Here is a 23,288-nt window from a genome sequence, read left to right on the forward strand (position 1 = left end):
TCTTTGGTTTGTCATTCGGGACGTGTCACAATGCAATGTCAGTATATTTACGTCTACTCCGAGGTTATTGGGTTTACTGAACTCCATAAAATACCAATTATGGCCCACTTGTACTGTCATCTAAACAGGCTTATGATGCTTTCGGAATGCCGAGAAGAATAATTTCTCTGAAACTACCCACCTGATGCTCCCAGAAACGCTAGAGTTTAACTTATTTATTTATTTTTATCATTTATTCTACATGTTTATAAACTGACAAATGAAAGCAGTACTGTGTTTAACTCCACCAGTCATTAAAGTGATTGAACTGGTTGGTCAGGTGGAATAGTTTTTCACGCTTATTTATTTATCTATCTATTTATTGATTGATTGATGGACAGTGAAGATTCTCTTAGCGTTCTGAAAGGCTGTGAAGGCTCAGGGATTTCTGTGTCGTTTCTCGACTCATGGTTACAGGTTTGACCAAGCATAGGGAGGTTTTAACACCATGTCCACTGCCGAGTGGCATAAAAAGATTAAACGCGCGTCTCTACAACTCTTTGTGAATTACAAGAACTGTGAATTCCGTGAAATTTAAAACCAACATTAAAACATTATCTTGCTTAGATTTGACACCGTAATCTATAAATCAGTTTATCGTTTACTCATTAATTCATTAATTCCTGATAAATGACTCGGCAGAAAGTCTGAAACAAAGGCGTTTGATGTGGAGAAGCATTTTGGGCTGGGTTAATTGACTAAGCTTCTTGTTGTGATTTGCAATGGATGGTTGTGAAGTGTTCTGTGAGGATGTGCGCTTCAGCTAGAAGGTAATCACCATGTCTCTGATTAGAACCACTAGACCAAATCGGCTAATTTTGTTTTTTCCTCATCTCTCTCTCTCCTTGTGCTTGTTGAACAGGAGCTGGTGTCAGACACAAATCAGCACGTGAAGTCTGCCTTGGCCTCCGTCATCATGGGCCTCTCCACTATCCTGGGCAAGGACAACACCGTGGAGCATCTGCTCCCCCTTTTCCTGGCCCAGCTGAAGGACGAGGTAGTACACTGGGCCCTCTGCCCACTCTCTCTGCCTCCGTCTTCCGCATGCGTTATGAGCACACACGCCGGCTCTGTTTTCTCCCATAAGCCCCTTTATCTGGTAACTTAACAGTAATTAAAATGAAGTCTGTCCGCTGAAATTCCAAGACAATCGACACAGCAAACGTTTACTGAAAGAAGCCAATATATAACTGGGTAAGAGGGTCCTGTATTCATTGAAACATTTGGCTGTGTGTAAAATTAGTACTAAATAATAATCAACGAATAGCAAGAGAAAGGTGTGGAAATGAGAGGAATTTTAGAACTAAAGGGTAGGGCCAGGAAATGTATCGATATCGTGATAAACGATTATGCAGAGCACTTTTCTGAGATATGGTTGGTACGGTGATGTTTTTAATAATTACAAATTAAATGGTACCGAACGGATGCCTTTGATTTGATGTCATTAAAAACAAAAACAAACTTCTATTTCTTTGTAGGTGTTAAACCTACTTTGTAGGTTATTTTACTACTGTTTTGCAGACAGTTTGTTAACTAAATTATATATATATATATCGTGATGTGTGTCGCAGAAATGTCCTCAAGTATCGTGATGTGATGATTTTGGCATATCGCTCAGCCCTACTCAAGGGGTTGTTGGCCATTTGTACTGAAGACAACAACTTCATGGTTACATTGCACACTACAATCACCAGCAGACTGCTAAAACGGTGTAAATGTCAGTCAATTTGGAGCTTTTAATGGCTGTTCTCATCCCTAATGCTCCTGATTGATGTACCCTTGATTACCTTTTGGCCCCTGAATTAGTCTTAGTGAAAAACATCACACACTGAGGAGTATCGCTGTCAAAGAATTTCACACACGCATGCACACACACAAAAAAAACAAACTGACACAGTGAAATTTCTTTTTCCTTCCTTTTGAAACTGCACTGACCTTTGACCCTGTTGTGAAGTTGGTCGATTGCCGAAATCAAAACATTTTAGATGAGGTCCTATCCAAAAGCCTGCCTCCTGTGTTTGTGATTTTTTTCCTCTGTTTTATTGGCTTACTCTTGAAAGTCAAACATTTGCTCGGAAAATGTTTAGCACTGAAGTCCACAAATTCTCTCCTGCAGAATGTTTCCATTGGCTGCTTATGTCCACCCTCGTGTTTGGCAGAACTAGAAGTGATGTCTGGGTTTGAGTCACTCATCACAGTATCACGTTTGGTAGCGAGTCATCCGAGGTCTGGCGAATATACGTGTGAGCGGCAGCAAAATCTGGAGTCGAGTCCTCAAGCAACCTTTTAAGGAAATATTAAAGACTTTTTGGTTTTGTTTAACAGACTGCGTGCACACATTTGTAATTTTGGCTAAAAAAGAGGACCGTTTTAAAGCTCTTACATGCAAGTAGTGTGTTTTAGTTGTATTCTGTAATAAACGAGCAATATTTCCTGAACCCATGTGGCTTGCTGCCGTCTCCATAGGTTCTGATATTTATATCTGGACTTAAATAGAGGACTTTACAAATGTTGTGAGGAGTTGTTTTGATTAACTCATGTTTTTTAAATCTCTAAAATAAAGATACATCAGTCTTGCAAAAAGGATTTTTGTTTAAATCGGATGAGGTAAGGAATTCTTGCATGTGTGTGTGCGCCTGCAGTGTCCCGAAGTGCGTCTGAATATCATCTCCAACCTGGACTGTGTGAACGAGGTGATAGGCATTCGCCAGCTTTCTCAGTCCCTGCTGCCCGCCATTGTGGAACTGGCAGAAGATGCCAAATGGAGGGTGCGTCTGGCCATCATTGAGTACATGCCGCTGCTGGCAGGCCAGCTGGTGAGTTCATCCCACCTTTCACACCTGTGCTGCTTCAAGAGTAAACTTGAACGTGAACCAGAATTGTTTCAAACCTGTTAGTTTAGCATTTAATTTCAGCTTTATTTCCAGTTGTCTGGCCTTTTCCCACTACGATGTTTTGCTTCCTGATTGGCGAAACTGATATGGTTCATTAGACATAGTTTCTGTTCCTCTTTTAAGTTCTACTCAAGCGATAGTTCATGTAGATCATGACGTACACATCGCTGATGGGATAGACACAATCTTGGGAGCAAAAAAAAAAAAAAGAACTAAAAATGTTTAGTTTTTCAGTCTGTACTTCCGAAAAAACTCTTAATCATGGTGGGAAAAGGTCTGTTTTGTTGCACAGAAGCAGCATATATCTTTAACTTTGTGACATCTATAGCATGTTTGATATTTTTTTTATGTATTTTAATTTCCTCTTTTATAAATTTGGAATGATTAGAATAGAATGTTGCATAACATTTCCCCCCCCCATTTTTCTTTTTCCCCTCCCCCCAATCCCCATATTTCCATAGGGAGTGGAGTTCTTTGATGAGAAGCTGAATTCTCTGTGCATGGCGTGGCTGGTAGACCATGGTAAGTCTGCTAGCATTGCATTGTGGTAGAAGGCTTAGTTCTCAGTGTTGGGTGAAGGTGCATCGTACAAGTACTCGAAAGGTGTACTGTATGGAATAAAAAAAAAAATGTCAGTGTGTCACTGTGTGTCTTTAGATGGCACAGCCCTGCCCTAAAATAAAGTAGGGAGAATCTGTCATCTGGTACAGACTCGAAATTCCTGTTTCCTAATTCTTCTCTCTAATCAATCCCTGCCATTCCCAAAATGTCACTTGTAACCCATGACACAATTTTCTAAGTGAAGATTGTGACTGCATTTCTGGACAGTTTTCCTGTTTGGTGCTGGACTTCTATTGATTGTAAAAAAAAAAAAAAATAATAAATAAAATAAAAAAAATTCCCCCCTCATATTTTTAAAAAGTGCATTCGTTATGTTCCGTTCTGAAGTAGTTAAGTACTCATGCGTCTCCTTACTCTTATTCAGTGTAAGAAGAGTGTATTGAATCCGTAGCCCCTTAGGAGACATTTCTCACACGCTAGCGTACTTGGCGCATTGCTGATTGGATTACCAAAGAGAGCTGCTGTTTCTTCTGCCTTGCTCCTCCCTTTTCCCCCTCCTGAAAAAGGGAGGAGAAAGAGGGAGACGTGCTTCACGGCAGCTTTCGCTCCCTGCTCTCTGCGTGTCTGATAAGAATCCTGCAGCACCCAGGAAATGGCTGAGAGTTCTGCCTTTTTTCCCCCCTCGGTCTCTTTTCCTTTAAGATTTTTACTGCTGTCCTTCTCTTTCTTGCTCTTTTGTTAATTTTCTCATCCTGTTGTTTTTTTGGTGTTTGTTCTTATTTCTCTTTTCTTGTTTCCCTTTTCTGACACTGCCCCCATACCCTTTTCCCCAAACTGCTTTCCTGGCTGCTGTGTGGTCGGCCCACAGGAAAAGCCACTGCTCAGTATGTAGGTCAGCTCGTCGTTGGCCCGGCTTGGCTTCTCCGCTTCAGTAGCTTTGAAGAGCCGCGTTGGCTCCATCATAAGCGGTTTCACAGCGTAGATGTGAATCAAGGTCAAATTTGGATCTGACCTTGATTCATACACTGTGTTCCCTTTTTTTTATTTTTTTATTTTTTTTTTTTCCACTTAAATTATTTCTGGTCAGACTTTGTTTATGACTCACCCAACACTGAGATTAATGTTTTACTGTCTTGCTTTAAACTTTTGTTTAAGGTCACGGTAAAGGATTGATTCTCATACTCTACTACATTATTGTACACATCACATTCATATGTGCCTAGCTGAGTGGTCTGGTCAACATTTTGCAGATTTATGTTGCTTGTATCTGTAAAACAGAGTCGGAGCAGCAGACTGGCCCACAGCAGTTTTATGCTTGTTCTATAGAACAGTTAAAGGCACACTACTTTACCACGTGTGTGTGTGTGTGTTTTAAAACTTATCAGTTTATGCAATTCGGGAGGCGGCCACTTGTAACCTGATGAAGCTGGTGGAGAAGTTTGGAGCAGAATGGGCTCAGAACACCATTGTGCCCAAAGTGCTCGGCATGGCTAACGACCCCAACTACCTGCACAGGATGACCACGCTTTTCTGCATCAATGTGAGTTGTTGTTTTATCAGGACTAATGCTTATGAATGGGGCATTCTGTATAAATTCCCTTCTCCTTATATTTTGGTATTGTGTTTTCAGCTAGTTAGATTTATTCACGTAACAATGCTTGTTTACCATTTTTGTAAAAAAATTTTTTAAAAAAAAGTTCAATATCCAGCAATCTACACTATATGGCCAGATGTTTGTGGACACCTGACTATCACACCCGTATGTGCATGTTGAACATCCCTATCTATATTTAGTCCCCTTTTGGTGTTATAATAACCTTCACTCTTCTGGCAAGGCTTTCCACTAGGTTTTGGAGCATGGCTGTGAGGCTTTACCCATTCAGCCACAAGAGCATTAGTGAGGTTCGGAGGTCTCGGGTGCAGTCAGTATTCCTCTCAGGGCTCTGTGCAGGCCACTCGAGTTCTTCCACTCCAACCTTGGCCAACCATATCTTCATGGCTCTATGCAAAGACATTCAAGACAAAGACAATTCTGTATTTCCAACTTTGTGGCAACAGTTTGGAGAAGAACCACATATGGGTTGATGGATAAGTGTCTACAAACTTTTAGCCATATAGAGTACATCGTGACTTACACATTTTTATGGAAATGTATTACAAGAATAAACACTGAAAGACCCATTTAAATCAACTCAATTATACGAGTGTTAATTTTCCAAAAAAAAGACCTTTTTTAAATCATGTCATGCGCTTTCATACCAGTCGGAGCTGTGCAGTGCTTGAGCAGGTGTCTCGCGTGTGTGAAACATTTGACATATGAATGTCCTACCCCTTGCAGGGTGCAAGGTCGAGATGAGGGAAAGACCATAATTATGGATGCTGATTTGAAATGGTTCATAATAGAAGTGGGCCGATAATGGATTTTACGGATACTGATAACAAAGTTGGGCAGTACCTGCTGAAAACTAATTAATCAACCGATAGATTTTAAAATTGGTACAACACTCAAAGTAAAATATTGCTGAACTTTATTACAGAAATAAACACTACTGACTGTACCATGAAAATGTTCTGTAACTTTTTAAAATTAAATATACATCAGTATGAATTCTATATAACTCATAAAGTAAGCATATATCTATTAAAGTAAGGAAAAGATGCCATCCAAACTGAACCAAAAAGTAACACTCCAAATAAAAATAGAGCCATCCAAAATGAATGAATAAAAAAACACTTCAAATAACACAACAAAATTTGTCAGTGATAGTTTTCATTTCGCCTCTAGAGGCCGCTCTCGTTCTGTATAATGACAGCAGACACTTCTCAGCCGCTCCTGTAATGGACACAACTGGGAAAAACTCTGTGAATTTTTTTCCAATAACTAATAGGTCCAGCACTTTGTGCAGTAAGTAGTTTTTTTTTTTTTTTTTTCTTTTTTTTTTTTTAAAAGAAGCCTGTTCTGTTTCATGCATGTCTAGGCCCTTTCTGAGGCATGTGGGCAGGAGATCACCACCAAGCACATGCTACCCATCGTCCTAAAGATGTCCAACGACCAGGTTGCCAACGTGCGCTTCAACGTAGCCAAATGCCTACAGAAAATCGGACCAGTCGTAGACGGCAAGTAAGTCGGTTGTAAACCCACCCATCCCTTTCCTTTCCTTTGAAAGAATTAACGCTCACTGCTGTGTATTTCTCAGCTCCCTGCAGACAGAGGTGAAGCCAGTTTTAGAGAAGCTCGCCACAGACCAAGATATGGACGTGAAGTACTTTGCTCAGGAAGCTATAAGTGGTATGTGTCCTGTACTACTCTCCTAACGCAAGACTACTTCTAACTTTTTTCTTTCTTTCTTCCTTTTATCCATTTAACATCTTTCTGCTTCTCTCCCCAGTGCTCGCCCTGGCCTGAGCATCTCTCCTTGGGTTTACCAGAACATCCACGACTTATTGCATTCTATTTATTGGTGATTTTGATTGGTTGTGTATTAATGTCTGTGTAGCTTCTATTTACTCTGTGATATTGAACGATCAAAGGGTGCACCAATGCTCGTGCTGTAAATCTCCGCTTCAACCATAGTGACACTGGAGTTAGGTAATGCATGATGGATAGCGTGTTCTCCTGGATTACAACTGCACCACATGTTCGCGTTCTCCTCGCACTCACTCACTCACTCGCTCACTCATAAAACGCCAGGGAGCTGAGATGGGTGTGGCGACAGCAGCAGGGGAAAAAACTCTCAAATGTGCAGAGCAGAAGGACTTAAGGACCAGGATTAGATAACATTTTATCAAAGCATTTAGCACAGGAACACAGTTCATGCGTTTTCAATAATTGGGTTTTTGGAAAATGCCTTAACCACTTATCGACCATCTTGGTCATTTTGTGCCACTAGACTCGTCTTGTATGCGCTTTAGTAAATGAATTCTCTGTAAGCGAAATCCTCCCATCTACCTCCATCTTCTTTAAGAGCTGTTTCTTAGCTCAAATCCAGAACACGTCCACATTGAAGCCCTGCTTTCACAGCCTGGAGCTCATGCATGTGAATTGCCAGTTTGTTTTGGTAGAGCTCCACTACTCAACATGGGACCATTGCATTTGTGTAATTTCTCCTGTGACAGACTTCCTCCTTGCATGAGTTTTGCTGGTTTAATTTGCATTTTTGTTTTGTGCTCTGTTTTCCAGCCATCAGGGTCTTATGTGCCAACAATGCCTAGGAAAGCACATAGATTTATTATTATTATTATTTTTTAAAGAGTTTGTATGTTTAGGTTTAATCAAGAATGTTTTATTTTTTTTTCAGTGGAAACGTGTGGTGGTTAGGTTTCCGTGTAAAGAGAAATGCACCTCTTGTATAGTAAGTGTGCAGATAGGAAAACTTCTGCTCTCCCCTGGGCCTGCATGCATCAAGCTGATTGAGTACTGATGATTACCAGAATGTAAAAGGACAACACTGTCCAACATCAGCACGTTTACTTAAAAGACTAACAAAAAACCAACAAAACGGGTCGTGAAAATACTTTATACACAACCTCTGGAAGGCTGTTAAGTTCTTTTAAAGGGGACAGTGGGATTGGATGTATTATTTTACCAGTATAAACGGCCCTAGCATCAGATCTTGAGTAAACCTTTTTGTTCATGTTCAGTATCACAAGTACCCCTTTTTAAACTATTTCCTGTAATTTTGGAACCAAATAAAGTCAATAAACATGGATCCTGCCATTCAAATCGTTCGGAGTGTACTCGTCATTGCACACGTACACACATTTTAAAGTCATCTCTAGGCAACCTTTGCGTCATTGATTTGATATTCTATATACGTGTTAAAAATTGATGCTTAGTCAAGTCTTTCGATATCCAGGTACTGTTACAGCAAAAGATCTTATCGCCCACATGTGATGGCATGTTTTTCCACTGAATTTGGCAGGTTGTGTCTTAGTGTGTAAACCGGTCTGATTTCGGCCTTCAGCAGCCCCTGTCTTCAGGGATGCTTCTCACACTCTCTCAGTTGCTAGGGATCATGTATACGCTGGTAAAAAGTCTTCATGTAGAAAGAGGGTGTTGGTGTGTGTTTGAGCGACTCAGCATGTAAAAACCCAACTCGCATCAGCAATCTGGATTTCTACTTCCTGTCGGCATGGGATGGGCCACCGTGGCCGATTAGTTTTCACATGTTTGTCTGCTCCGGCATTACGCAAGATACAAATCTCAATCCGTTAGAAAAGAGCTGAAAATGATCTTTGATTTGCTGCTTCATTGCAGGTTTCAGTCTCCTGCCTTTGTTATGTGTATTTTTATTATTTACTATTTTTACATTTTTTTTATTTAACGTTAAGTTTATAAAGGTAAGCCATTAAGAGCTTTGCTGCTCAGAGAGATAAATGGCAGAACCATTTTATTTAAGTTTCTCCCTCCTTCCTGTCATTAATCTGAAGCGATAAGGACCGCTCTCTCTACCCATTCTACTGTCACCCTATTCCCAAAGTGTACGTGTTTTCCAACATGCATATGCCACCTCCTATCATTTCCTCTGTGAAAATGTTGATCAGTTGGCTTACTGATTTTCTGATTTCACACCATGAGCTTGTCATGATGGAATCATTTCCTTTCCATTATTATTATGATTATTATTATTATTATTATTACGACCACCTCTTCAACGTTAAGGTTAGATTTTATTTGGACTCATCTCATGCCCGTGGTTTGTACAGCAGTGACGCTCTTGTCTTGGTAAAGTATGCCAATTGGTTTGGTTACTTGCTGGCCTGTTGCCATGGTGAGACAGCTGATGTAAGATTAATTATTGGTGTGGCTGGAGCATGCCTGGAGGTCGATGAGGGACGGAGAGAGAGGGAGCTTCTTGTAGCACAAGCACTTAAACTAGCTCGGTGGAATTGTGCTTGCATTAAATACTTCAAATACTGAAACGCTGCTTACAACAATTGTGCAATTGGGACGCAGCGGGACGTTAAATCAGAAGTGTTAATGAACGGCACCAAATTTCTATAAGGCTCTTTGGGTTCAAGATCATTTACTTGTTTAATTAGAATATACCATTGGGTGCCACTGGAATAGCCAGAAATAGCTAGGACATGGGGCTTGGATGCAATTATTTTGGCTGCGAGTGAATTGTTTTGGGAACAACTATTGTAGTTATTGCACCCCCACAGCGCTGAGCACATCAAGCGCCAGGGAGAGGATAACTTCACTGTTACCTACAGAACAGTGCATGAGGTTTCAGATGAACAGAGTTTCAAACAAAACATTTTCACTGGCGTTTGGTTCCCAGGTTGCAAACTTGTGGTGGGCAACATCAGCCATTCTGTTGGGATGACACCATTTTGTTCACTGGGTCAGCCACTTTTAAATCCACTAAATCCACTGATGCTGGTCCAATGTCAGCCGTTTAGTTGGGTGTGAATGCAGGCCCCGAATATTTATTTATGTACTTTGGGTGGTTATGAAAAGTGCATTGTTTGCCAATGTTGGGCTGGTGTTGTATAGGCCAACATAGCCATGCTAATAAACGTCAGTTTGCTACCTGGGTTGCTTGGCTTGACGCAGTACACTACATTGTGCTCCTCAAAGTTGTCCCTTAGATCACACTGAGCGTCTCACACTGGCGTCCCATTATTCCACCGTGACCCTGACCAGAATCAATCTCTTATTAAATATGAATGAGTGAATGAACAATTGTCTCTAGTAACTTGTGTATTTTGAAGTTTAGTTTTGTTTTTGTTTTTTTAATTATTGCTGTGTAATTACCCCAGGCAAGTATTTCAACATATTTCTCTGTACTGAGCAAAAAAAAAACACAAACGTGTTTATTCCAAACTCATTTTGCTCCAAAATCTCCCATTTATGTTCAATTGGGTTGAGATTTGGTAACTGTGAAGGCCGTAGTCTGTCATTTTTTCATCATTTCATCCTTATCAAACCGTTCAGTGAGACGACTCCCATTAGAATAGCAAAGTTTCCTCAGAGGATCGATCAGTCGGAATTTTTTTTGTATTGACTTGAACCATGACACCCACAAATAACAGCCACTAGTTTTTCCTTTCATTTGCCCCCCCCCCCCGTATGATTTACATTGTTACTTTCAAATCATTCCATTGACAAACTAATCCTATCTCTCAGTAGACAAATCGTACAGTTTACGAGCACCTTTGAGGAATTCACAAATGGGTGTTTTTGATAACCGTTCATTGATGCCCCATCAACTGCCCTTCTTCTTGAGGTAGGTTTGCAGTAAATATATTTACTGTTCTTTGCATTACAGGGTAATGATCTCAGTTTTAATCGTAGACGCACTACAAATGTGGTAAACAGATCAAATCTCATTGTTAGCTTGTACAGACGAGAGCTTTTTAAATCGCCATAGATTTGGCACTGGAAACAATTCTACACATAAAATTGGATTGAATTAAAACTGCAGATGATGGATATGAGAACTTGTCACTCCACCTGCTCCATGGGTGAGAGGTTTGTTTAAAAGAAAGGCTCCTTGAGGTGTCATTAAGAATGTAATGGGACAACCAAATGTTTCTCATTTTCAGTTTGTAAAGTCTGTTTTTTTGGGTGTTCTTGTCTGGAACACAGCCTGGAGATGTGACTTTTGCTTTACTCCTTACTGACTTTTATCTCGAGCTGTCAGGGCTTATGTGGGAGCAGTTAAAGCACTCTGGTTAAAGACCTTTGGTTTAATTTCTCAATAAAAGTGGCATAGTTCAATGTCAAGTGAATGTTAGAGGAACACAGCTTGATGAATGGTCTCCAGCTGAACTACTTCAGATGTTGTAACGTGTGAATTGTTTTTGTTCTATTTTCGAGCAGGCAGAGACTAAATGTGTGAATTAGGACAGGGGTCCTGTGGAATAAAAAAGCTGCAGGAGTGGCTAGTTTGTTATTTTTTGCTAGCAGTCAGATTTGAGGCTTTTGGGACAAAGAAATACGTTTGTTCACATGGACGTGTACTGGGTGCTTAGCGAAGCATTTCTGGATGAATTCATTCATCAACTGCTTTATCTTGGTCATTGTCACAATGGTTTAAATACTAGTTTGTTTATAATTTGCGAATTAGAACCACCAGAAATGTTAACTGCGGGGTTGGTCAGCATTTGTTCGGGAGCAGGAAAAAAAAAACGTCCTATTGTTCCAGGATTGCAAGTTTAAATCCTAGTGATGCTACGAGTCAAGAGCACACAATTGGCCATGCTCTCTGGGTGGAAGGGGTGGCACACTCTCTCACCTGTCAATCACAACAACTGTAAACATTTGTGGCTGTCTCTCAGCTCATGTACTGCATAGAGAGAGTAGATTCTTTCCAATGGTGTTACGCTGAACTGTGATGCAGCATGAGATGAGCAGCAGTTCGAAAAGATGCAGAGGTTGGCTTCACGTGTCCCAGAGGAAGCATGCGTTAGACTTTAACCTTCCCGGTTGGTGGTAGTTGTGCGATAGGTGTTGTGTTGATGTTGGGTAGACAGAAAACGGTGCATCCTTTCAGCTATACAACAGAAATACGATCTTTTCATACTAGTGAATATAAAAACGGTTCCACAAATCATCCCTGAAGTCATTTAAACATTGGATTATACTTAAATATTACAATTCTTAAACACACACATACAAATAACATGCAACACTGTTGTTCACAAACCTTTTTTAATCTCAACTGCAAAGTTAGCTTATGTGTGGTCACAACGATGGGCGTAAATGTAGAACTGGATTTCTAGAGAATGGTATTTGGCAGCTGGAAATGTGATTATGATACTGTAACACACATGATTCTTTTATAACTATTCATAACAAATATTGCTCGTTAATTCTTTTCAACTGTGTATACTGATTGACAAATAAAAGCACGGTCTAGTAACTAAACAAAAAGCGCCAAACTTCACTATGGTGGCCTTGTACAGGGAAAGTTCAGGGAGGACTTTGGTTTTGTACCTTATTAAAAAAAAAAACTGGTTCTACTTAAATCCTATTATTTATACCAGACCAGCAAGAGAATCAAACTGAAAAAAAGAAAAAGAAACGTTATTTGGATCTTAATTTAAAAAGAATAAAGAAGGCACATTTAACACGCTAAAAATGATTTCTTATGTTGTGAAAGCTCTTCAACAATGCCTTGCCCCTAATTTATACAAAGCATACAACAAGCACTGAGGAGATCGTCGGACACCCGCAGTGTCATTTGGAGTGGCTTGTTGTTTATATAACTGTTGAGAGCAGGATTTGATGTTGCTTGGTTTTAGTTAACAGGACTAGCAGAGCAGGTTGGACTGCTACATCCACATTCGCTACATATCTTTTTGCTTCCTTGGGAGAAAAACAAAACAAAACAAAGTGCTCCAGGATCATGTTGGCCAGAAGCTGGCCTCTGCTGCAAAGCCTCAATGTTTACCAACCTTCTTTCTCCTATTTACCAAAATTCTCTAATCACATACTCTATTCAAGTAGATTTGCTGAGTGCTGAAAAAAAGAATGAACGTGATCAGTTGGCCATAATCCAGTGTTAAGTGACTAAAATGTCCAATGAAACCTTTTATATTAACACATTCCTTCAGATATCCATGTAGTGTCGATCATAAATGGAGGAGTTTAATGGGAAACGGCATGCTCACGTGGTGAACACACCCAGACGGTAATGTTATCCACGACACAGCTCCTCCCTGTTAATCAACAGTATAAGAAGGATATTGTGATTCATCCCACATTGCTTTGCTGGAATAAAACAGTGGTGAATTTTGATTCTGCACTGCTCCTACCAGCAAGAAACAATACTACAAGATAGATAATGTGTACGTATGGATTGTGGGAGTGGGATGAAACCGAGGTGGGCTGACACGTGACGGTCATTCCCACCATCCAATGTTTGAACTGCACCTTGTCCCAAAGTATGGCTTTGTTCAATCCAGCATGATTCTATTGCTTCAGTATTGCTGTAGAAGTTCTAACACTGCACTTAACAAGCGTGCAAATTGAACAAGTTTCATCCTCAGACAGCCCACAAACTAAAGGTGACGAGAGCGAAACTTTTGCTCTATGTCAATACCAAACATGTCATGAGTTTGGGCTCTCGGCAGGCTCCGCTGGGCGTATCTCAGCTGTGTATGCTACACAAAACATCCAGCTTGAACTAATGTGGCTGTTCATCAGTCCAGGATGAGAAGAGAGCGTTCGCAGTTCCAACCATGCTCCTCCAATAACTTTTTCCTGGGAAAACGCAGTCACTGGCGAGCGTCCGAGGAGCTCGGGAGGAATCAGGTTGAAAAACAAAAGAATATGACCGAAAAGTTATTCTTTTATGCAAACTGTGGTCAATTGTTGTACCTGTATCGTTTTCCTCCCTTTTCCCGTCTCCAAAATCAGATCTCGAGGTAATACTGTGTACCTCTCACAATCGATCAGGCTTATTTGACCAGCACGAAGCCATGCTGCGAGTCCACTGTCTCCATCATCTCACTGTCTGCAAAGGCATCTGCCATTTTGAGGCCTTCATATCCTGGTATTGGAGTTGGCACCCCTGTTGCTGCGCACAGAGGAGGAGGCTGCCCAGGCTCCAGTGGGGGATCATATTGCTCATGGTACAGAACCTCGCCCAGCTGGCAATGGCCCGGCTCATGTGGTTGGTAGGTGTAGGGCTGCTGACTCTGGAGCTGGGTTGGATTGCCAGGGGAAAGAGAGGAGTGCTGCAGCTGGGGGTAATGACCCAGGTAGGGGTCATAGGTGAGGGTGTCGCTGCCAGGCTCCATCATAGGACTGAAAGGCTGTGTATTCTGCTGCTGGTGTGATATCGAGCTTTGGACCTGAGAGTCCTGGTGGCTTATTGGCGGGCAAGAGGCATATGTTCCGTCCACTATGTGCATCTGGTTAAAATAGACCTGCATTTGGGACTGCTTCTGAAGATACAGCCTCTTCTGCTGCAACCTGTGAACATACAGACTTTATATTATACACGGACTGACCACTTTATTACCAACATCTTTACACCTGCTCATTCATGCAATTAGAGGTCAAATAAAGGTCTGAAGAGAATGGCCTGACTGGTTCAAGAAGACAGGAAGCCTGTGGTAACTCAAATAACCACTATTTACAATCATGAATAGAAAAGCATTTCAGAATGCACTGCCAAACCTTGAGGCAGATGGGCTACAAGAGCAGAAGACCACATCATGTTCTGTCAGCCAAGAACAGGAATCTGAAGATACAGTGGGCACAGGTTCACCAAACCTGGAGAGCCTGGTGATGTTGATCTTCAACTGTCTGGGTTTGGTGAGCTTTATCTGCATTATTTTATGCGTTTGGCTGCTGCCACACGATGGGTTGATTTGGATAATTGCATGAATGAGCAGGTGTAAATGTGTTCCTAATTAAGTGGTCGATGAGTGAACATGACATCTAAGACTTACACCAATCAGCCATAACATTGACAGTTATCAAAACAAGTGACAGGTGAAGTGAATCCATCCATTTTCTGTACTGCTTACCCTACACAGGGTCATAGGGAGCCTGGAGCCTAACCCAGGGGACTTGGGGCACAAGGCAGGGGACACCCTGGATGGGGTCTGAACCCATTGCAGGGCACAATCCTGCACACACAGACTCATTCACACACTATGAACAATTTAGAGATGCCAATCAGCCTACAAAGCATGTCTTTGGACTGGGGAAGAAACGGAGAAAGCATGTCTTAGGACTGGGAGGAAATGGAGTACCCAGAGGAAACCCTTGAAGCACAAGGAGAACAGGCAAACTCCATGCACACAGGGCAGAGGCGGGAGTCGAACCCTCAACCCTGGAGGTGCGAGGCAAACGTGCTATATTAGGCAGCAAGTAAACCGTCAGTTCTCAACGTCGTGTTCAAAGTAGGAAAAATGGGCAAGTGTAAGGATCTGAGGGACTTGGTGACAAGGGCCAAATTGTGATGGCTAAATAACTGGGTCAGAGCATCTCCAAAACGGCAGGTCTTGTGGGGTGTTCCTGGTATGCAGTGGTTAGTACCTACCAAAAGTGGTCCAAGGAAGGACAACCGGTGTACCGGTGATGGTGTCTTGGCCGCCCAAGGCTCATTGCATATGGGGAGCAAAGACTAGCCCACCTGGTCCGATCCCACAGAAGAGCTACTGTAGCACAAATTGCTGAAAAGATTATTGCTGGCTATGATCGAAAGGCGTCAGAACATGCAGTGCATCGTGGCTTCAGGTGTATGGGGCTGCATAGCCACAGACTGGTCAGAGTGCCCATGCTGACCCGTGTCCACTGCCGAAAGTGTCAGTGCAGTGGGCATGTGAGCAGCAGAACTGGACCATGAAGCAAGAGAAGAAGGTGGCCTGGTCTAACGAATCACATTTTCTTTTACAGCTGGGTGTGTGTGCGTTGCTCACCTGTTGAAGGGATGGCACCAGGATGCTCTATTGGTGGGGGGAAGACAAGCCAGTTGAGGCAGTTTGATGCTCTGGGTAATGTTCTGCTGGGAAACTGTAGGTTCTGGCATTGATAAGGATGTTACTTTTACACATACCATCTACCGAAACTTTGCTGCAGACCAAGTACACCCCTTCATGGCAACGGTATTCCCTACTTGCAGTGGCCTCTTTCAGTAGGATAATGCTCCCTGCCACACTGCAAAAATTGTTCAGGAATGGCGTGAGGAACATGACGCAGAGTTCAAGGTGAACTTGGCCTCCGAATTGCCCAGATCAAGCATCTGTAGAATGTTCTCGACAAACACCTTGTTTGATCCAGGGAGGCCATACCTTGCAACTTACAGGATTTGCTGCTAACATCTTGGTGCCAAATACTAAGGCACAATTTCAGAGGTCTTGTGCAGTCCATGCCCTGATGGGTCAGAGCTGTTTCGGTGGCGCAAGGGGGACCTACACAATATTAGGCTGGTGGTTTTAATGTTATGGCTGATTGGTGTATAAAAGTGTGACAGAAGCAGCAAAGTGAAGTGTGTGTCTACCTGTGCTCAGCCAGCTGCTGTTCTAGGCTGCGAGGGGTCTCTTTACAGAACATATGGCAGCTCCCGGGACTTGCCATCAGGTTCGGTTTCTGTTGAGGGGTGAGAAGATAAATGAATGAATAAATGGATGCAAAGTTTGTCATCTGAAATCCTCAAAGGAATAATTCAGTGTAGTATGTACAATGTAATGTATGAATGATGAGCACAAACAATAATGTAGATGGTCTTGAGAAAACAGAAAATTTTCTTGCTCAAAACACAAAGCAGTTGTTGGGGGTATTAATAATGGTTTACACAAAACACTTTTTTTGGTAGATTGCTTTCATGAATTGTTAATTAAAAGGTATTTATAAATGCGTAACACAGCAGGTAGATGCTCTCTCAGAACAATCCTGAGCTTGGATTATAGTCTGTGTGAGGTGTTTTGCACAATCTCCCTGCTGTCCCCGTGGGTTTCCTCCAGGGTTATCTGGTTTCGTCCCACTTTATCGAAACTTTAATGTAGGTGGCTTGGCTACTGTAAATTGCCTGTAGGTGCAACTGAATGTGTGAAGACAGCAAGAGATTGCCCTGATTAATCCACTGTGACCCTGGTCAGGATAAAACATTTACTGCAGATGAAGGAATAAATTAATGAATGTATTGCCTCATAAAACTGGTTAAACCCTATATGCTTTGGTATATATGCTCTGGTTAAACCCTATATGCTTTCAGCTTTGGTAAGAATCTGCACTGTACAGTCATGCAGTTTAGTTCAAGAAATGCCCGTAAGCTTTTATTACATGCAAGTTTCAGATAGACAGGTTTTATAAGTAACAATTCTCATCAGTGGTAATCATCTGTATGCTACTTTTCTTTATGTGGAAGGAAAATACGTTGACAGAAATGTCGACGTATTCCTGTAAGACTGCTCGTTAATACAGTAGATGAGTAATAAACAGACAGTAAAGTGGGTAGTGCTGCATTACCGGCATTCTGTGTGAGGGGTACTGTGGCTCCAGACTCTGTCTCCTGGACAGTGAAGGTCCACCTGAGTACAAAGCCATGTCATGCTGGTGGCATCCACCTCCCTGCATTCATACACACACGCACATTCAATTCATTTCAGTTTGATTCGTATAGCGCTTTTAACCACAGACAATTTCACACAGCAGCTTCACAGGAATCTTGTAAATTTAGACTTTAATCTTGAGAGGAACCAGACTGAGGAGGCAGGAATCTTGAGAGGAACCAGACGCAAAAGGGGAACCATCCTTTTCTAGGTGGCACTGATTAGTGAGATCATAAATCAGTACTCTTCTATAACTGTATACTATAAATTCAGATGTTCGGTGTAAACCTGATAGTCTTTATGGGTGTTTTCACATGTAGTTCGTTTTAAAAGAACCGTCCCCAGTTCACTTAAAGTGAACCAGAAAGGGAAGCAACCTCCGTCCTTTTGGTGTTCACAATATAGCGGACTCAAAAGAGAACCCGGTTCCTTTTCGTTGCTTTCACATATCACGAAGAAATTGAACCACAAATGAACCGCAGTTCAGCGTGTATATTAGGGCTGCAACTAACGATTCTTTTCATAATCGATTAGTTGGCTGATTATTTTTCCGATTAATCGGTTAATCGGATGGGGCGGGCAAACTATCAGTTTGATAGAAAATAAACAAAAACAGAAAATAACTCACAAACACCAGAATCTATATTATTAATTTAGGACTGTAGTTTAATTCAGTGCTTTTTGTGCATCCATAAAAAAATAATGCATAAATAATGCATGCCCGGAAACGCAAACCAACTAATCAATAATGAGATTAATTGACAATGATTTTCATAATCGATTATTATCGATTAGTTGTTGCAGATCTAGTGTATATGTATATGTATAACCGCTCCGAAAGCGTTTGGAGGGCTCGAAGGAACTAGGTGTGAAAACACCCTATGATTACAGCAGCAGTTCTTCGGTACAAGTACAGTATCCAGTATCCGGGTGAGATTATCTACTGAAGAAAGATGTGGATGTCGGTTTTGCCAAAAGAGACAGGACACTGAAAGGACTTCATCAGACATGCATCAGTGTGGTGAGCCAATAATATCTTGTGAAATCTTGTAGCGTCTCATACAATTCAGCACCAAGAAATAATCCTCTCACTAAAAGATTCGTGGAGTTGACACTTTCTTTCCTTTCTCCCTTGGAACAGCGTAATGGAATACACACGTGGACTCACAACTGCCCCCAGCCCCCCCCCCCGATTCATAAATGTTCGTTTGTTATTTTAATTTTCTGCGAAATCTAGAACCATCAAACCCCTGTATTGAGTGAATAGCTTTTGGAGCAGTGGGCACTAGCCACCAGTTTGAAACCTATTACACCAACAATGACTGCATTCACCCTGCTATTGGGACGGACAGTAAACAACCAGCAGTTGGCTGCCTCTACTTCAGCTATTACATAATTGTGTGTGTGTGTGTGTGGAGAGAGATGTGGAAGAGGTTGAGAACGACTGGGGCAGGGCCAGCTGCTTATTATCCTTAAACACTGACCTTCAGGAACGGGTCTCCTGTCTGAGTCTTAACCTTTAACCCTTTCATGCTAGTGTAGAAGAGTCAGGGCTGACCTGCAGTAAGGGATCCAGAGGGTTGTGTGGGTGTGTCTGGGGATTCAACAGTCCGAGCGAGGGATTCTCCCCAGAGCCCATCTGCTCATAAACCTTGTTGAGCTCCAGGATGCCTTTTGCGCGAGCCAGGTTTTGTAAATGCTGCCGAAATGCCACCATACCTAAAGAGACAGAGAGAGGAAAGATGAGATAAATCATCACTGGACTTCTAGGATTACACATTCAGTATCTATCTCTGATTCTGGTTCTATAAAAACGGCAGATCATGCTTTCAAGTACAGCCTCTGAGCCCGTGCCAACTGTCAGCGCTCCTCTGCTGCCGCCTCATGTGACCCGACTCACAGTGCTAATCAGGTTATTTCAGGATGGCCCGTGGCCTGCGTTCACACAGCACGAGTGATTCACCTTTGCATCGATGCCACTTCTGCTTTTCAGGGTCTCTTCACTCCTACACGGTTCGGAAAGAAGCGGCTAGCGGAGTCGATAATGTATTTTCTGCTTATATTCTTTTTGGCCGCTGAAGTGATTGAGGATAATTATACAGGCAAGCTTAACGGGACAACATGGGACCATGCTTCAGCACTGCCTCTGATTCACTCAATGAATCATCAGACAAGGGGGGTTGGGGTATGAGAGTGCTACTAAACACCTTTATTTAGAGAAGGATCAGAATGGGCTTCGGTGGCTGAGTCAGATGAATCATGTGTTGAGAAGTTAATAGCGCCTCTGTACGGTGTTGCTCGGTACGCTCGGCACGCTCCCAGCATTCAGCAGCGGTGGCACAATGAACAGCACTTCTCACAATATTTACTCTTTACAAAGTGCTGTATTGCCTTTAACAGTGCACTGTCCTAGAGGCAAGATAGTCTGTCCTGCTGTTTACTAGAGCTGCCGAAGTCGTAAAGATTGCGAACGATTACGTGAGATTTACTCGACATTCCCTGTACTACACTATCACGTGGTGAAAGGACCTGTCTGTGGTTGCGTGCACTGCTAGCTAAGGTCTGGACCTGTCTCTTTCTCTGATCTGCATATATATATATATATATATATATATATATATATTTATATAAAGTTAAAGCTTTGTCCGTTAACATTCACGACTACAGGTACACTGTGATAAAATGTTGTACTTACTGAAAACAAACAAACAAAAAACCAACCCGGTACTATCTAGCTAAAACTAGTATAGTTGAAATGAATTGACTTTTATACCACAGCACTTTTGAATTCTTTGATCTGATTTGTTAAAAGGTGTGGATGAATTTTCTCTAACTGCAGCTCGTACAGTAGTTCTGGCTACAGAATAAATTACAGGTATGTTTTAATGTGCTTTCTCTGTTATTGTTTCTACAGTAACAACTTGCACAAGAACTTTAATAAAGGCAATTTAAGCCTAACGATAAGGATGTATTTTTTTTAAAGTGGCGTTCTTATTTTATTTTTTAAAGAAGAGGTTAGACAGTGTCAGTGCTTTGCAGCAAGGCTGTTCCACTATGGGAAAGTCTTCAGGACATGCAACTTTTCTCACAAAGAGAGATGGGTGAGGGAGAGAGAGAGATGGGTGAGGGAGAGAGACGGGTGAGGGAAAGACTGTTTATAGCTGCTTGAACCCCCAGCACCCCAACAAATTAATGCATTTGTGTTTTATAATCTTAAGAGCGTATTAAGGAGATTTTGTTAACCAAATCTAGACCAAATAACAAATTAAAAATTAAGACTGAAACTAAATCTAAACAGCCATGTAAAAATCTCCATGCTTTCATTCAGAAATATTTTTTATTTCGGAATCTCCACCACACAGTTAGACTGCAACACAAATGTCTACCAGGGACCAGGGAGAGACATGTGACAGTGTTGCTCTGGTAATACACTACATGCTCAATTGAACACCATTTGAGATTCAGCATACATACAATGCATTTATTGTCATCAAGTGTCAGTTTAGGACAAGGCATCTAAAATATATTAATGTGGATTTTTGCCTTAAAATATGTTAGTAGGTAAGTTTGTTGAAGGAAAAAAAGTAGTATTAGAAGTGAAATTTCATAAAATTTTTGACCTCTCTGGTGCAGAGATGCAGTATTGGCTTTTATGAAGGTCCAACAGACTTGATATTTTGGTGTACAGAGAAAACTGGAATGAAATTATGAATGCCGACCTTGTGTGAGTGACGTATCTGATGCCCGGCGTCCCTCTCGGAAGCTGACGGGTGAGCGGTTGTGAGTCTCTCTCCTCTGTGAGCTCAGCACGTGCATGGCTGGGTTGGGCGGAGTCACACGGCTGATGAAGGGTGGAGTCACACGATTAATGGACGCACTGGCTAGAATAGCTTCGTTCATAGGGGACACACCCTCTAGCATGCTCAGGTCACTGTGCATAGAGCCGGTGTCGTACTCGGAGTCCATGCTGCCCAGCGAGAACAGCTTCCCTACAAAACATTCACAATATATACAGTGTAAGCAGAGCTGGATTTACAGAGAGCAAATCCAAACATCAAACTCATCTGGTGATGTTTAGCCCATAGCCCACCTCCAATTACTCATGTCATGCTGAAAACAGTCATGAAGGCGAACGTGTGCTTCTTTCGAGACACATGATGCCAATCTCTACATCTTTTCCAGCTGCTGCTCGTGCTATGTCACAAGTTGGCGTTACACACTCGGAGGAAAGTGCTATCTGCCCTCTTTTGCGTAAATAAACTCACAGATGATTGGCTAATGTTGCTCTGATTGACAGGGGAGACACAGTAATGCCATCCCTCCCACCCAAACAGCACGGGCAATTTTACTCTCGCGTTTACAACATTAAAGGGCACACAGCGGCTTAGTGGTTAGCGCGTTTGCGGGTTGAGGGTTCGATTCCTGCTGCGGCCCTGTGTGTGCGGAGTTGGGGGGGGTTTCCTCCCCCAGTCCAAAGACGTCTGTAGTGTATGAATGGGTGTGTGAATGTCATTGCCCTGCGATGGATTGTCACCCCGTCCAGGGTGTACCCCGCCTTGTGCCCCATGCTCCCTGGGATAGGCTCCCGGTTCCCCTCGACCCTGAAGGACGAGCGGTATGGAAATTGGATAAATTCATAAATTCATACACTAGACAGTAGAGTACACGGTGCATAGTGTAAGTGTATAGTACATCATTTGGGACACAACTTTAGTATTTACTCGCCGAAGCGTGTTTTCGGGACAGAAGTAACACAGTGAGTAAACACACCCCGCGCCGCCCACAGACCAACTAATCGATATTGAGATTTGTTGACAACGATTTTCATAATTGATTATTCTCGATTAGTTGTTGCAGCTCTACAAATTAGAAAAACCTGCTGTCCTTAATCTCAATGAGCCACCCAAGAGGAGTTGTCCTGTGATCATTTTGAGCATCAGCTGACCTGCGTTGCTCAGCACGCCAGGTTGGTTGGTGACCTCGGACAGTGTGTGTCTGCGCTGGCCAAAGCGGGTTGTCTGGTAGGCATTGAAAGCGTGTGCAGCTTCCTCTTCAGCATCCGGGTCCTCGGTCTCGATGCCTTCGTCTATAGACGTCTCCATCATGTTACTGGGCGACGACGTGCTGGACTTCCGCACGGCCACTGGAGGCAGAGGGTCCAGCATGCAGCCGTCCACCTGAACACAACGACAGTCAAACTTATTAAAGCACTGGCAGCTTTGTCTATCCTAAAGCTGGGCGATATATCGATATAATATCAGTATCATGATAACTGATTTCGCCATACACTTTTCTGAGATATTGTTGGTGTGGTGATGTTTTTTTTAAACGTTTTTATTAACTACGAAACGTTGTGAAACATATCGTGTATCTGGAAAATGTCTGTGTATGATATGACATTTTGCCATATTGGCCATCCTATATTATTGTATTGCATCATATCCAAGCCTTTGTTAAAACCTGTATGCATTTCCTTTAGCCACGAGCTTTTGCAAACCTAGACCATTTTGAAAAGATTGCGAGGTTTCGCCCACATGGCTGTAAAAACGCCTCGTATAGGAAGTACTCGTTATCACCATTAGCCTTTGTCCATCATATACTGTTCACACACATACACGCACACCGCTGCCCAATCACACATCAAGACTTATGAGACTTATGAGGAATTATGAGCTTAGAGCTGACAGCAGAAGATTTGGGAAGACATGAGCTAATGCATGGTTGTGGGGTTGAGTAAGGAAACAAATGTCTGGAAGCCCTTCTTCTTTGCGCTCTGTT

General features: G+C 42.1%; 2 protein-coding genes across 4 annotated transcripts in view; one reads left to right on the forward strand and one right to left on the reverse strand.

Annotated features, from left to right (window-relative positions):
- The window catches only part of ppp2r1bb (protein phosphatase 2, regulatory subunit A, beta b), a 16,708-nt gene extending 8,491 nt beyond the window's left edge, over positions 1 to 8,217 (forward strand). Inside the window, exons 9-15 of one of the 2 annotated variants that reach the window (XM_053647264.1) lie at positions 902 to 1,036; positions 2,682 to 2,855; positions 3,395 to 3,455; positions 4,880 to 5,034; positions 6,473 to 6,615; positions 6,692 to 6,783; positions 6,884 to 8,217. In XM_053647264.1, coding sequence (XP_053503239.1) covers positions 902 to 1,036; positions 2,682 to 2,855; positions 3,395 to 3,455; positions 4,880 to 5,034; positions 6,473 to 6,615; positions 6,692 to 6,783; positions 6,884 to 6,900 — 777 coding nt within the window. In that variant the 3' untranslated portion in view covers positions 6,901 to 8,217. Of the gene's footprint in view, positions 1 to 901; positions 1,037 to 2,681; positions 2,856 to 3,394; positions 3,456 to 4,879; positions 5,035 to 6,472; positions 6,616 to 6,691 lie in introns of both variants that reach the window. The other variant, XM_053647263.1, reaches the window with a different exon arrangement.
- A 1,119-nt stretch (positions 8,218 to 9,336) lies between these two features.
- The window catches only part of sik2b (salt-inducible kinase 2b), a 62,745-nt gene continuing 48,793 nt past the window's right edge, over positions 9,337 to 23,288 (reverse strand). The window contains exons 10-15 of one of the 2 annotated variants that reach the window (XM_053647262.1): positions 22,456 to 22,687; positions 21,230 to 21,499; positions 19,069 to 19,229; positions 17,428 to 17,529; positions 16,460 to 16,548; positions 9,337 to 11,995 (exon numbers count right to left, since the gene is read on the reverse strand). In XM_053647262.1, the coding sequence (XP_053503237.1) occupies positions 11,992 to 11,995; positions 16,460 to 16,548; positions 17,428 to 17,529; positions 19,069 to 19,229; positions 21,230 to 21,499; positions 22,456 to 22,687 (858 nt within the window). In that variant the 3' untranslated portion in view covers positions 9,337 to 11,991. Of the gene's footprint in view, positions 11,996 to 12,134; positions 14,422 to 16,459; positions 16,549 to 17,427; positions 17,530 to 19,068; positions 19,230 to 21,229; positions 21,500 to 22,455; positions 22,688 to 23,288 lie in introns of those variants that run through there. The other variant, XM_053647261.1, reaches the window with a different exon arrangement.

The sequence above is a fragment of the Ictalurus furcatus genome, chromosome 17 (assembly GCF_023375685.1).
Source record: "Ictalurus furcatus strain D&B chromosome 17, Billie_1.0, whole genome shotgun sequence".
Lineage (NCBI taxonomy): Eukaryota > Metazoa > Chordata > Actinopteri > Siluriformes > Ictaluridae > Ictalurus > Ictalurus furcatus.